The following is a 13,856-nucleotide window of genomic DNA, read 5'->3' on the forward strand; positions in this document are numbered from 1 at the left end:
ACCAAAATTTTTCTAAAGCTTGCCTTACAGTGTGGCCTTATGGAGCCCCTCCCAAGGTGCTCAGTGTGGTGGGCAGAGGCAGGAGCGAGAAGGACAGCTGGCAGCCCCAGGCGATCGCACACCCGTGTCCTCCCTCCACCACCCCTCCCCTCCTGTCCTGTCCCACCAGCAGGGAGCTCATCACCTGCAGCCTGGCAGTGGGACCGCTGCCTTCTGAGTCCATTAAAAGCTGAATGAATGAACAATACGTAATGATGGAATTATTTTTAAAAGGACAAACAAATCTAAATTTAATCCAACTTACCCTTGTTTCCCAAGAGAAAGGGGCAGAGTGCTCATCTTGCCAAGTTATATCCTGAAATAAAAAGAATAAATCTGAAATCCAAACCCAAACACCCCATGCAAACATCCCCCAAGGCCACGGATGAACCAAAATTTAGGAATAATCCCAACTCCTGGTTTGCCACAAGCCTGGTGTTTCGCTGCCTTGTGAAGGACGTGCTGACCTTCTCAGTGTGGCTGCACCCTACGTTCCCAGGCACGTCCCTGCCCAGGCAAGACACACATGGATGATGGCCCGGGAGGCCCCACCCCCACCAGTGATGAGCCAAGCAGCCATGGGAAGATGACGTGGCCTGTCGAGCCTCAGTTTCCTCATCTGCAGAAGGAGAATCACTCTTCCCTTGCAGGGTTGTCACGAGGACTAAAAGGGCAAACATAATAAAAGAATGCCAGGCAACGATCTGCCAGTCAACGCCAACGCATCTGACCCCTTCTTCCCCGTATGCCTACCAGAGCTCTGAAAGGCATTGATCAGCAAAATCAATGAAGAAAATGCCAATTCAATGCAGATGCCTAATTATAATGAGAACGCTGACATCACCCCCCCACCACGCAGGCAGGAGAAAGAGCCCTTAGAACAGTGACTGTGGCTTTGACCTTGGATCCATTATGTCTGCACACTGGTCTCGACAAATGATGGGGAAATGGCCTTTCCCTGGTGACCCCTTCAACCCCCCAGCTGTCTTCTTGGGCCAGTAAATGTCATTTCTGTGCCCAGCTTCTACTGGGGATATTTTCCTGAACCAAAAATTGGGACATATTGGGCGACACAGATTAAAAATGGGATAAAATATTTTAAGTTGAGACTGTCCTTCCATAAAGTACCCCAGGTAAATTATGTCTTCTCCCCACCCCACCCCCAGGTACTCCCTGATGAACTGGGTTCCCTGGCCCTCCCTCCTCTACAAGGCAAACCGTCTGCGGACCGGCCTGCTACCTTCAGAGCCAACTCCGTGCAGACTCCTGAACCCCTGAGCTGGTTTGCATGTCTGCTATCACTCCTGGCTGTCAGGCAAAACCTTAAAATGAGAGGGAGTGTGGGCCACTTCCCTCCCGTTTGGAATTTCAGTTAAAGCTAAGTGACTTTTCAATTTATAAACTTTGTCCCTCCAAAAATGGAAACAGGCTGCCTGGAGGAATGTGAGTTACAAGCCTCTGTGACCAAGAACCTCCCAGCAGAGGCCGTAGGCTCCTGCACCGTGTGTGTGTGTGTGTGTGTGTGTGTGTGTGTGTACACGCGCTGGGGAATGGGAGTGCACTTGTGCTAAATGACCTGAAAGTTCCTACAATTCTATGATCTCAGGACCCTCTAAGTTCCTCTTAGAAGTAACAGAACAAGACAGACGTTTTCAGATGGGAAAAAGAAAGGCGGCTGATGGAATGTAAATATCACTTATTCTAGATTTGAACCTGAGGGGAAAAAGTGAAGAGAATTCAATTGCCAACTATACAATCCTTCTATCCAGAGGTGGGACAGCCCAGTGGCCACCTCAGTGGACAGAGAAAGCATGTGGACATTTCCTGGGCAGGCAGGGAAGGCGGCAGGACCACTGGGCAAGGGCGGGCACAGCAGAGCTGCACTCCCCTTATAGGTGCCAATGATCTACCTTCTAAACAGTAATTATGCAGCTTGAGTCCCTTTGAAATCTGCAAGGACTGAAATAATATGGTTTTTGGCGTTGGGAGGTGAATGAGCACAAGATGAAGCTTGGTGAGCCTGCAGTTTCCGGTGGTTGCTGCCCAAAGTAGCTGAAATTCCAAGGGGTCAGAGACAGAGAAGGTCACTGTGATTTCTCCCCAACTTGGTGTCAAGAGTCTTTTGTTTGTTCCAGCAAGAAACTGAGTCAAGGGGCAAATTCCTTAGATTTCTGCAATTCTGAGCTCATAAAAAATAATAAAGTGCTTAGGAAAAATAAACATGCCAAACAAAAATGTGATTGAAGTTCTGATGTCAGCCACTGGCTGCACACTCCAGCCACAAAACGCACTGGCAGCGGGAACAGGCTCCCAGGCAGCTGGATGCAAAACGGCCTCAGGACTGCAAAGTGGCAGCATCCATATACGCACACACAAACATACGCTCATGTGCGCACACACACATGCGTGCAAACACACACACACACACTCTGCTCTTTCTTCTACTCCCATGATTACCAGTAGCAACCAGAACGTGGACAGTCACATGTTTCAGTGGGGCTGCTTGGAAGGCTCCTGCACCTGCCCCGTGGCCTAAGCACAGAAACACGTCTGCTACTGAGACCACAGGGCACCCGGCAGGCTTCACTTTGGCCAAGAGTTACACTCCGAGTGGATTCCCGTTCCACAGGAGCCACCCAGACCAGAGACAGCACTGCATCTCTTCTCTGGAGCACTTCACAGGACAACAAGCAAAGGGGAAGCCACAGAGGCCACGGGGCACAGCCCTGGGCAATTACCAGGGGCCAGAGCACACGTGGCAGGCTCTGCGGGTGCCCACGCGGCTCCAAGCACTGGGGTGGACACGCACAGAGTATCCTTCTCTACTGTGCGGTGGCCTGAGCTCTTGCTGTTGTCTGAGAAATGCTCTCCCCACAGCATCACCTCCTAACAGAAAAAGTATTTTTTTAAATAAGAATCCACACATGCTGCCCGTAGTCCTGGAATGCATATTTGCAGGAAGCTCCAGCACTGACGACTACCGGTAAGGAAGGGGCGCCAAGGCACTCTAAAGCTTCTGGGGGCCCCAGACATTGGACTGTTGGAGGCTGCAGCCAGCGGTGTGCGGGAGCAGCTGGCAGCAGCTCATCAATGACTGCGACATTGCTGGCAACGTCCTCCACGTACACTTAACAATGGCGAGTGGTCAACTTTATGTTACGTATACTTTACCACAATTTAAAAATCTGAAAAGGCTACATACTGTGTGATTCCAACTATATGACGTTCTGGAAAAGGCAAAACCGCGGAGGCAGCAAAAGGATCAGGGGTTGCAGGGGTGAGAGGGAGGGAGAGATGACCGAGCGGAGCACAGAGGGCTTTAGGGCAGTGAAAAGCTCTGCACCAAACTGTGACGATGGGCACTTTTCTCAAAACCTGTAGAATGTTCACCCAGAGGAAACCCAATGCCAACCCTGGGCTCCGGGCAACAGTTATTGTCAGCATGGGCTCCACCACTGTAAGGCGCCCCCAGTGGGGTGTGCTGACAGTGGGGGGTTGGGTACCTGTGGCAAGATGGGGGGGTGGGCTGGAAGTCTCTGTATTTTCCACTCAGCTTTGCTGAGAACCTCAAGCTGCTCTAAAAAGCAAAATCTATTTTTCCAAAAAGTGTGCCCTCCCCGAAAAAAAACCCACAAATACATATGCAAAGCTCATCATCTCCTAATTAGTACACTTTGCTACTGTCTACGCTCTCGACGTTATCTGCATCTACTGCTTCTGTGAGATGGAAAGTGCGTCTATCACACTGCATGGTGGTAGCCCCTCCCCGCCCGACCCACCCCACTGGCTCCTAGCAGAGTCACCTGGGGGTTTGCACTCAGGACGCCTCCACCTCACTCCCCTGGAGCCGACCTTACACACTTCCCAACACTCTTCGGCTGCAGCCAATTCTCCACATTCTACATTAAATGTAATTTCTGCAATTCAATTTTTAAAGGATTTTGGTAATTTTGCTTTGGAAATTATTTGGTTACAAGTAACTCCTCTATAATTGGCTATGATTTCTCTGTAAAAGTCATGACTACTTCAAAAGTATTCTAAAAAGAGAAACTCTGGACTTCAAATTCATTTCAAATTTCAAACGTGGTGAAATTTTATAAACATTCACATTTCCGCTTAATAATCATTGAGTAGAGGCTCTTGAGCATTTCTTCTTTTATACCTTTCTTTCCAATTTTTGGGCCAGTGAACTTTACTGTTGCATCTCCAGAGTGTGGGACAGAGACAGCACCTGTGGGTGGCACTGTCTGCAGTGGGTGTCCCTTAGGTCCCCCTCAGGCCCTGAGAGAGGAAGTGGGGAGCGTGGGATTTCTGAAGTCACCTGTGAGGTCTCACCACACAGAGCCAGCAGACAGGAAGTGGCCCTCTCCTGTAACAGGCAAAGACTTGCTTCCGCAGTCCGCCACAGCTCCCCAAAAGCTTCATTTACACTCCAGGCCTCCCTGAAGGCCTCAGCCTGAACAAGATGCCAGCTCTATGGTGCACCTGTCACAGGTATCCAGTGGGAACGGCCTCCTGCCCGGGGCCTTACTGGATTGGGCTCACACTGGAACTGTCCACAGACATCAGACTCAGGACGCTAAGGGTACCCCGAGCCTAGCAGTGCTCGGGGCTGGCTGCAAACAGAATCACCTGGGGTGCTGTTTCAACAGGCGGAATCTGTGGGTTCCACCTGGCTTAGTTTTACAGAACCGACAACTCCCTAGGTAATGCCCGTGTGGCCATTCCAACGGGCAGCTCATCTGTTCGGTCCTTCATAGGACACCTGACTCCCTCTTCACATCGGAACACCTGGCCACACAGCCACATGGGAGGTGCTTGCTGACCCCCACCTCTGTCTGCCCAGGCCACACCCCGGGCCAAGGTGCCCTCCATCAATTCTACTAGGTGGCTGTCATCATCCCCAAATAAGGACGTCTCTTAAACCAGCACTGGTCCAGGCTGCTCTCGAGAGAAGCCTAAGGTTTTCTGGGCCAGCTCTCACACCCTCCTTTGGAGCAGGCAAAATCATGGCTCTGCATGTTAGTGCAACCAACCACAGCAAATGAACAGTCCCCTAGTTTGCTGTAAGCTTCCGGCGTAACGAGAATCATGTTTCCTTCTCTTCTTCCTGGCATTCAGAGTAAAGAAAAATGACTACAACCGCACCTCCCATGACAGCGCTGCCGGACGACAGTATGTAACATGCAGGAAACACTCCTGTCCGTGACACTCAGGACATGGGCCACAGCTCGTTAATGCCACCTCCCACCCGGAGGGCTGGGTTTCTGAACATTCGAATCCCCACCGTGATCCGCCCTGGAAGTATATGATTTTTCTTGAGTGAATCAGAGCAGCATCAGGATCCCAGAATATTGCAAGGTGCGCATTGGAACCGTAAACTGTCACTGCGCTCCTGAAATCCGTAAGTCAAGGCAGTTTCTGGTTGCTGGGTGGTGGCATCTTGGCTTACAGGTAATGAGTTTAAACTGGAATACTATAAGCTAGAGAAATAAGAAATAAGGCGCAGCCTGCAGGAGTGGGGCAGACACTCTGCTAGGTTGCTGACTGTGTCATCCCTCTAGTGACGTCAGACAGTGGAATATTAGTCAGTGCTAAAAAGAAGAAGCTTTCAAGCCACAAAGAGACGGAGGAGCCATAAACGCACACTTCTACGCGGAAGAGCCAGTCTGAGGAAGCTGCACACTGGGTGGTCCCAACTGCACGAGCAAACTGAGCACGGTTTGCTTCCCGAGGGCAGTGAGATGCTCGGAACGACACTGGTGTGGGTCCATGGCACCAGGCGTCTGTCCAAACCCACAGGACGTACCGCCCCGGGCGTGGCCCTAATGTCAACTGTGGACTCTGGGTGACAGCGATGTGTCTGTGTAGGTTCACCAGTTGTGATGATGTATCCTCTGGTGGGGGATGCTGCCCGTGGGGGAGGCTGTGATAACGGGGTGTATGGGAACTCTCTGTACTCCCCACTCAATTTCGCTTGTGACCCTAAAACTGCTCTCAAAAATAAAGTTTACTAAAAAGGCGCAGGGGGAGTGAGGAAGAATCATTAAAATATGCATATGCTCTTTTTTACTAACTGCTTATTCGTAGGGACTATTGCTTATCTATTTATGGAATTGATGCTTTTCCCTTTGACTTGTAATATATTTAACTCTGCTGAGATAAGAGGGTTTCCATAAGTGGAAGTACAGAATTGCACTTCCAACAACAGACGAGTGGCCATGACTGAGCTGCAGGACAGTTGCACGCAGGCCTCCACAGACATGGCAGCAAGCACACGGCACTGACACGGTAATGGCAGCAGGTGTGCGTGGGGGAGGGCCTCAGCAAAGAGCAGAAAAGCGACCGGGAAGTTTAAACACTCAGGTTGGCTCTTCATGTGTTTTTTTTTTAGAAATGGATAATTTTTCCAGTATTAAGGGAATCTCTTGCTTAAAGTGTAAAAGTGACTCCTGTCAATTAAATGGTGACTCCGGACCAGCAAACATACTTTCCAGCTCTGCCCCCACTCCCTGCCTGACAGTGAATTAGTCATTTAATTTCTTTGTAAAAGCTGTTCCCTGGCAGCCATGGAGCCACCCTCCCACTCAGCTCCTGGGGCTTGTCCGTTAACATCTTCCTCCCCAGGAGCCCCAGGGGTACAGGTACCCGGCAGGGGCTACTCTGGGCACAGAACCACCAGTGTGCTGGGGCAGCCCCTGCGAGAGGCCCACAGCCGCCCCCTCACAGCCTGTGCGACTGGATCTGGCCCCGCTCGGGCTCAGACGCCCAGGTGCAGGGACGCAAACAACCACGTCCACCCTGTCATCTTTGCTAAAAGCATCCATAGGTCTGCCAGACGGAGGCGGGAATCATGATTATACATACCCCTTCCTTAAAAAAACAAGTCCAGAATACTGAGAAAGTAACTCTCAAGTTTCCTTTTCGTTTTTCTGCCAACGGCTGAAAATGGAACAGGCCGAGCTGCTAACGTGGCAGGGGACCGGGGGGACCTCCTGGGTCACAGGCCCGTGTCAGAAAGCCATGTATCCAGCCAAATCAGATTTAACAAAGGGTTAACAGTGCAGGAAAGCTCTGGAAGGATGCTGGCAACTGTGTCCTAATGCTGCTTCTGTGCTGTTTGGAGCTTTTAACAGTAACATACAGCTGCATGACTTTATAAAGTTATAATTAGTTTATTTTAAAAAACAAAAACCTACACTGGCCAAGCCTAGACCCTAAGGAGGGAGGGTGAGGCAGGCCCTTTGTGGGAGGTCTCAAGGATGCCCAGTGGACGAGTGGACAGCAGTCAGATTAGCTGACCTGGGGCATTCCACACTAACCCCAGGCCTCCTGAGGCAGCAGAGCCGGGTGGGCTGCAGGGCTGGGGCGAGCGGGGGGCCTTCAGAGGCCTGCAGGAGGAGGAGCAGCCTCAGGCAAGCGTCAGGGAGTCAGGGAGGCCCAGACTCGGCCCCCCGAAAAGGAGAAGGCCAAAATGAGTAACAGCCGCCAGCATACCCCCTGGATCCTGCAGGAGGGGGAGGGACCCAGTGGACACTTCCGCCAGGAGCTGGTCCAGCTAAGCTGTTGAAGGGGACAGAGCTGTCCAGCTCTAAGGCCCTAAAACTCCGGGTTCTACAGCTCGCAAAATGAGGGTCGGGGTCCCCCGGGCTGGGATACGGAAAAACCACTCATGCGCAGAGCCACCTATGTTACACAGAGGTTAGAAGAGACAACCGCTGAAATTTCCAGGGTCACCTACTTATGATCTGTTTGGAGCCAAGAACGTGGCAGAGCTGAGAACCTGTAACTCTCCCAACATACTCAGATGCGGCTCCATTGTGGCAAGGCGTCTGGGAGCGGGGCCGGCAGCAGAACAACACATTCCTGAAAATTCAGGGTATTTTTTTTCCTACTTGGTAAGAGGTAGCAGCAGACGCAGGCTGGGGGAAATGCAAAGGAAGCCATTGTCAAAACTTTACTGCTGGAGGAAGAACAGCAATCGAGAAGCACAGGGACAGTCTGGCTGTTAAAAGCATCTATTTGCAAAAGTACTGTAAGTCAATGTCTGTGTCTGCTCCAAGGCAGGCCTGCCAGCCTGAGAGAAACCTCCGGGGCCACTCATTTGGGTGCCACCCTAGGAGGGCAGCACCTTGCTGCCTTTCTGGGGGCATGGCTGGGACTGGGCCCCAGGTGTGAGACTCCAGGGGCTCTGCACCAGAGAGATGGTGGGGGCAGGAGGGGCTGGTGGCCTTGCCCTGAAGCTGCACTGAAGTCACAAATTCACATGGGGGTTTTTAAAGGAGCCACTGAAGATAATGGGAAGACTAAGTACTCCCAAGCTAGAATGCCTCTAGTTTCTAATATACAATAGGCTTGGGAGACATATTTGCTTAACTGAGTCCCAAGGTTGGAAGACCTGAAAATCCAACAGGCCATCATGGCTTCAAGGCTAGTCACCCGCAAGGCAGGTCTGGGCCTGGTCTGCTTCCTTCACAGATGGCGAGGGCAAAAGACAACACATACGTGCCGGTCCTACACAGAGCAGTACCACCGCAGAGGTGATTCCCCGTGTGGACTGAGCCCTGACGACACTCACAGCCACCAAGAGCTAGGACCATCAATATACAATGAAGCTTGTAGTTGTTTGTCCTGCAGTGCAAAAGAAGAACCAGATGATGGTCACGTTTGGAGGCTATATTTGTATGATCTCACTTAAAATGTTGTCATGTGAAATAGAAAAACCTTACTGGTGATGGGGGAGGGGGTCTCCAAAGACACAGGCCATGTCCTTGTCCTTCAAGGTAGCTGAAAGGGGGGCACCATCTGAGGCTGGTGTGCCTGACGATGAGGAGACAGGCCACACTGCACTGTGGACAGAGCAAACCACGGCTTCAAATATGTGCCCCAGGCAGGTCACCCAGGCCACCAAGGCAGGGAGACTCTCACATGGCCAACTCCAGGCTTAGTGACAACACGAATTTGTTTATTTCATGATAGTCAGTGATTTTCATAAGTGAAAATGGAGAGATCAGCTAATAATACTAATATTCTCACCATCGGCAGCTGCAACCATTTGTAAGCCCGTAGGCCTTTCATATACATTATTACCTCCACTATCATCCTGTTATCATTCCCACTGCAGAGGTGAGAAAACCGAAGCTCAGAGAAGCTAGTGATTTACAGCCGTCAAAAGAGTCAAAAGGCCAGGAGATGAGAGGAGTCCAAATGCAAACCCAAGACTGACTACAAAGCCCAGACTTGTTCTCTCACTCTATTACAACCTTAGCAAAGGTCCTGCAGACCCAGCATACCAGGCAGGGATCCTTCATCTAAGGATTACCAAGGCCCAGCCCTGCTTATCGCCTGAGGGTAGACACCGTCTAGAGCAAGAGCTGAGGTTCACAGGGAGCACCCATCGTCAGAGGTCCGTAGGGACACCAGGCATGGTCAGGCTGGCCGGGAATGGAGGGCCTTGGGCAGCATGCTCCATTCCGTGCTTGGCTGTGGAGGCTCCTGGGATCACATCAGAAGACAGATCAAGCGGGAAGGGACAGAGTGCCCTAGTCAATCTGGTTTAGGGCCCTTTTGAACAAACCTGGGGCCACCTATGAGGGCTGCTCTGTCCAGCAGCCTACGGGTCACCCCCACTTGTCCTTATCCATCGCCCCTTGTGCCTGGGTGCCAGCCCTCCTCCAAGAACGGCCCTCCTCCTGGGCATGAGACTGCTGACTCCACTTTGGTGCCAACCTTTTGCCAGGTCTGGGGTTGCATGTTAAACTCCCTAGTGCCACTAAGCCAAACAGCGACTGCAGGCAAAAATATGCCCTGGAAAGTGTTCCACGGACCTCTCCTCAAATTCAGTATCCCAGTCTCTCTGCCATCCATGCTGAGATTGGCCCAGAGGCATTCTGGGGCATGTTCTCAGCCTGTTTTGCAAAACTGAGTTCAGTTCTGAAAAACAGAGCTGGTTTGGTCCTGGAAGGACATGCGGTACCCCAGTGAACAGTTCCATTTGCTTTTAAATCACACTGGGTGTACCAATTCAGAAACAGCTCACTCACTCAACACCCAGTTAAGGAATCAGAGTACAAAATTCACTCGGCCTCATCTTTCCTTATCAGTGACAGTGGGCCCTTATATGGCATGGGCTTTTGACGATAAGCAGGCCTGTGGATATTCTTAGCCAGACACGAAACTAAGGAGAACTGAGTCACTGGCTAACATGTGTAAGTACAGTACTTACAGGTTTATTTCCTCTCATGTTTTTTTCTTCCTGAGTTTTCCAAAGAGAAGCTGCCTGCATTTTCACACCCAAATCTGAGTGCAAACCCTGCAAATGTCTTTAGAGAGACATGTATTTGCACACTGTTTGAGTTCTAGAATACATTTAAACCTATATTTTCGTCTCTCCAGCTTACCACGCCCCGTTTTTCCTGGCAAAGCCTTCAGAATTTAAAGTCTAATGGAGACTTTTCTTTTGATTCCGTCAGAATAAGGCAGTGCTGGCTGCATGTTTCTGTCCTTTCACACTTCCCTCACATTAAAGTGGGTTTACGACCACAAACATTTTGTATTAATGTCTCAGCACACCCAAGCCTGAAAATCACACTTAAACCTCATTCTTAACTAGAATTCCTCCCACAGTCCACAACTTCCTGGGAGAAGCTCTGCAAGCCCAGCCCCTCCTCCCTGCAGCCTCACAGCCTTAACAGAGGGCAATCTCATTTTTGTACTTCTCCCTCCTTTTGTCTTGGCCCCTCATGGCATAAATTGACTTTGAAATGCCAAATAAATACAGTGCAAAATCTAATGGCACCAAACAGATTTTAGTTAAACACATTCCAGGAAAAAGACCCCATTTCTCAGCAGTACAGAACACTCAGGCCCCTGTGACTTGGAATGAGTCAGAGCCCAGGTTTCCCTTGTACAGCTGCAGTACTTCTTCCTTCAGTGACCACCCCTCTAAAAGTCTGGGCACGCTGTCTAGGTCAGAGACCCAGACTGCCCTTAAACGGACCACGTCTTGCTGCAGCTCATTAAACTTACCCCTCAGTTTTTCGGTGGAAAAACGGGGCGCTATGCTCTCCCAAAACAAAGCTCCATACACATCGCGCTCACTCAGGAAACATCTTAGGGCTTCGGCTTTCACCTCCTTATCTTGGAAGGCACTTGTTCCTTCTAGTTATGTTGCTTAGCCTTTCACTTTCCCCATACAGCTCACAAGTATTAGTACTAACATTAACATATACAATTTGCTGAGCGCCTTCCTTGGCAGGCATGGGGTGGGTTATTAGTATCCTCGGTTTACACTGGAGGGAATGGAGCCTCTAAGGGGCTAAGCCACCCACGGCCATACAATAAGTGGATTAGAATTCAGGCTCATCGGCTTTAAAGTCCTGCTATCCCCACTTTGGTCGGCCTCGCTTAGGAGCAGCTGCCTTCAGCTCCAGTGCGGCCCAGCGGAGCAGGTCTAGACAGAGGGTCCTTAAAGACCCTCTCGGCGATTCTCCCCAAACTCCCGGGGAGCTCCCACCCCGACCTTCGGCTCCGGGACGCCCCTCCCATCCACTCCATCCCTGCGGCTCATCCTCTCCAGCCCCCGCCACCGCGACTCCGGGGGCGACTCCACTCGGGCAGGTCCCGCCCGGCCGGGGCGCCTACCTCATCCCCGAAGCGCACCACCTTCTGGCCGGTAGGTCCGCGCAGGCCGGGGAAACGCGCGAGCTCCGCGGGGTCCCCGGGCTCCCTGGGTTCGGGGGGCGCGGGGACGCTCGGCCCCACCAGGCACCGGTCGATGATCTCGTCCTGCTGCGCGGGCGGCAGCCGCGCCCACTCGGGGCCGTACTTCTCGCGGATCTTTTCCTTGTCCTGCATGATCTTCCTGGCCATGGGGCTCAGCGAAGAGAAGTAGGTGAAGCGCTTCCGCTCCCGGTCGTCCAGAGGCCGGTTCCCGCTCATGACGGCCGAGCGCGAAGCCGCGATCGCCGCCGCCATGGACGCCATGCCCGGCTGGCCGCCGCTCCCCGCCCCGCGCCCCCGCCCCGCAGCCCGGAGCACCGCCCCGCCCTCGCTCCGCCCCGACCCCACCCCGGACAACGGCGCCCTTCCGGCTAGGAGCCCCGCCCTCCACCTCCCCCCAACCCCAGGCGAGCTGTCTTCCGCGCCCCCACCCCCGGGGACCGTGCCGTCCGCTCCCGCCCACCACCGGGGACCCCGCCCTCCGCGCCCCCACCACCGAGGACCCCGCCTCCCGCTCCCGCCCGCGGGGACCCCTTCTTCCACGCCCGCACCCCTGGGAACTGCGCCCCTCGTGACCCCACCCCCAGGGAACCCTCCTTTCGTGCCCCCACCCCCGGGAAACCCCGCCCTCCGCGACCCCACCCGGGCGCATCAGCTCCCGCTCCCTCCCACCCCCGGGAACCCCGCCCTCCGCACCTATCCCCTTCGCGACGACCCCGCGGCTCCTGGGGTCCTATGGGTCTGCCCTTGTGGGTTCCTGCGGTGCCCCCACTTCTCGAGGCTCCCCTTGGCCAGCTCAGAAGGTGGCTGGCGCGTCCCCAAGTCAGCGCCGGGCGGTTTGACGGGATTGCTGGTGATGACCGCCATAGCGCCACGTGGTCACTTGTTTGACAAAGGAAACTTTTTTCTGTAATGTGCCTAAAGCAACAGGGCGTCTCAGAACCGAGTAGCCGGCCGCCTTATTCCTCTCCTGTCCCTATCCTTGGTGAGCCATTTCGCTTTCTTTGAGCTGTCTCACCACACTGGGCCCAGGTCCTGGCGCCATGCGCAGGGAGCAGCGAGGCCGCAGGGATGACCTGTGGGGACTGGACTGGGGTGTTAAAAGGAAATTAGTTCCCTCTCCTCCTAAAGAGAGGAGAGTAAAATGAAGTACAGGGGAGCTCAAAATGCCATCCCCGTAGAAGGGAGTGCGGGGTGCAGGGCCGCCACACCTGTACTGCGTTTTGCCACTGTGCACAAAGAGGTTGTCCCCAAGTCGCCAAGAGGCCTTTGCTTTCTCTGATCCACAAATGAAATGACAAGGTTTATTTTGGAATCTCAGCAATCAGGAGAAGCAGCTAGAAGTTTGTAAACTGAAGACAGGCAGCAAGTTTCAGACACAAAAGCGACATCCCAAAAGTGGGGTCCAGGGTGGTCATTTTGAAGTGTGCCCCAGAACACTAAAATTATAGGCAGCCCTTTACCATCTGGCTGATTTGAACAAGATTGTGACAGGTCTCAGATGAGAATAAGTGTCTGTTCTTAAAAACAAACCATTTCAGCTGTTACTTTGCCTGTCTGCATCCAAGTAACACTTGGAGGAATCCTGAACACAATAGTAGAATTAACTCACACAGTTCTGTTTGAAATGTGAAATGGCCTTAGCTTCCTGCCCAGAGATCCTAAGAAAATATTTTTGGAATGTCATGAATGTGACAAGCTCCGCAGTAAAAGATATTGCTGTCACAACAGCCTGGGACCCTGGAGCAGTGGGAAAAGCCACCAGAGTAGCCTGGATTACGTATGTAAAGGACTGTTTGAGCCACGAGGTTGAGAGGAGTTTGGGGTATTATTATTCTCTATTTAAGTTGCTAGGTATGCCTAGTACACTAACCTGAGTCCCACTGATTTCTACCCCCCAATCCTTGTTAGTAACGTGGGTGATGTTTAAACACGTATTCTTGAAACCTAATTAACATCTTCAAGCTTGTTTCAAAATTCACATAGGAGAGGTTCTGTGCTATTAGAAACTTGTTCCCATGTGGTTTTCAAAGCAGGTGCCAAAAACAAGTGTTGCTTTCAAAAAAGCACAACCTGATTAAGTGTTTCAGATCAAA

General features: G+C 52.2%; 1 protein-coding gene across 2 annotated transcripts in view; it reads right to left on the reverse strand.

Annotated features, from left to right (window-relative positions):
* Nucleotides 1–12,080, reverse strand: part of C6H1orf198 (chromosome 6 C1orf198 homolog) — a 30,297-nt gene extending 18,217 nt beyond the window's left edge. Inside the window, exons 1-2 of one of the 2 annotated variants that reach the window (XM_019757373.3) lie at nt 11,683–12,078; nt 305–355 (exon numbers count right to left, since the gene is read on the reverse strand). In XM_019757373.3, the coding sequence (XP_019612932.3) occupies nt 305–355; nt 11,683–12,024 (393 nt within the window). In that variant the 5' untranslated portion in view covers nt 12,025–12,078. Of the gene's footprint in view, nt 1–304; nt 356–11,682 lie in introns of both variants that reach the window. The other variant, XM_019757374.3, reaches the window with a different exon arrangement.
* Nucleotides 12,081–13,856: the final 1,776 nt, after the last annotated feature.

Source organism: Rhinolophus sinicus, chromosome 6 (genome assembly GCF_057876585.1).
Source record: "Rhinolophus sinicus isolate RSI-liver-muscle chromosome 6, RSI-T2T, whole genome shotgun sequence".
Lineage (NCBI taxonomy): Eukaryota > Metazoa > Chordata > Mammalia > Chiroptera > Rhinolophidae > Rhinolophus > Rhinolophus sinicus.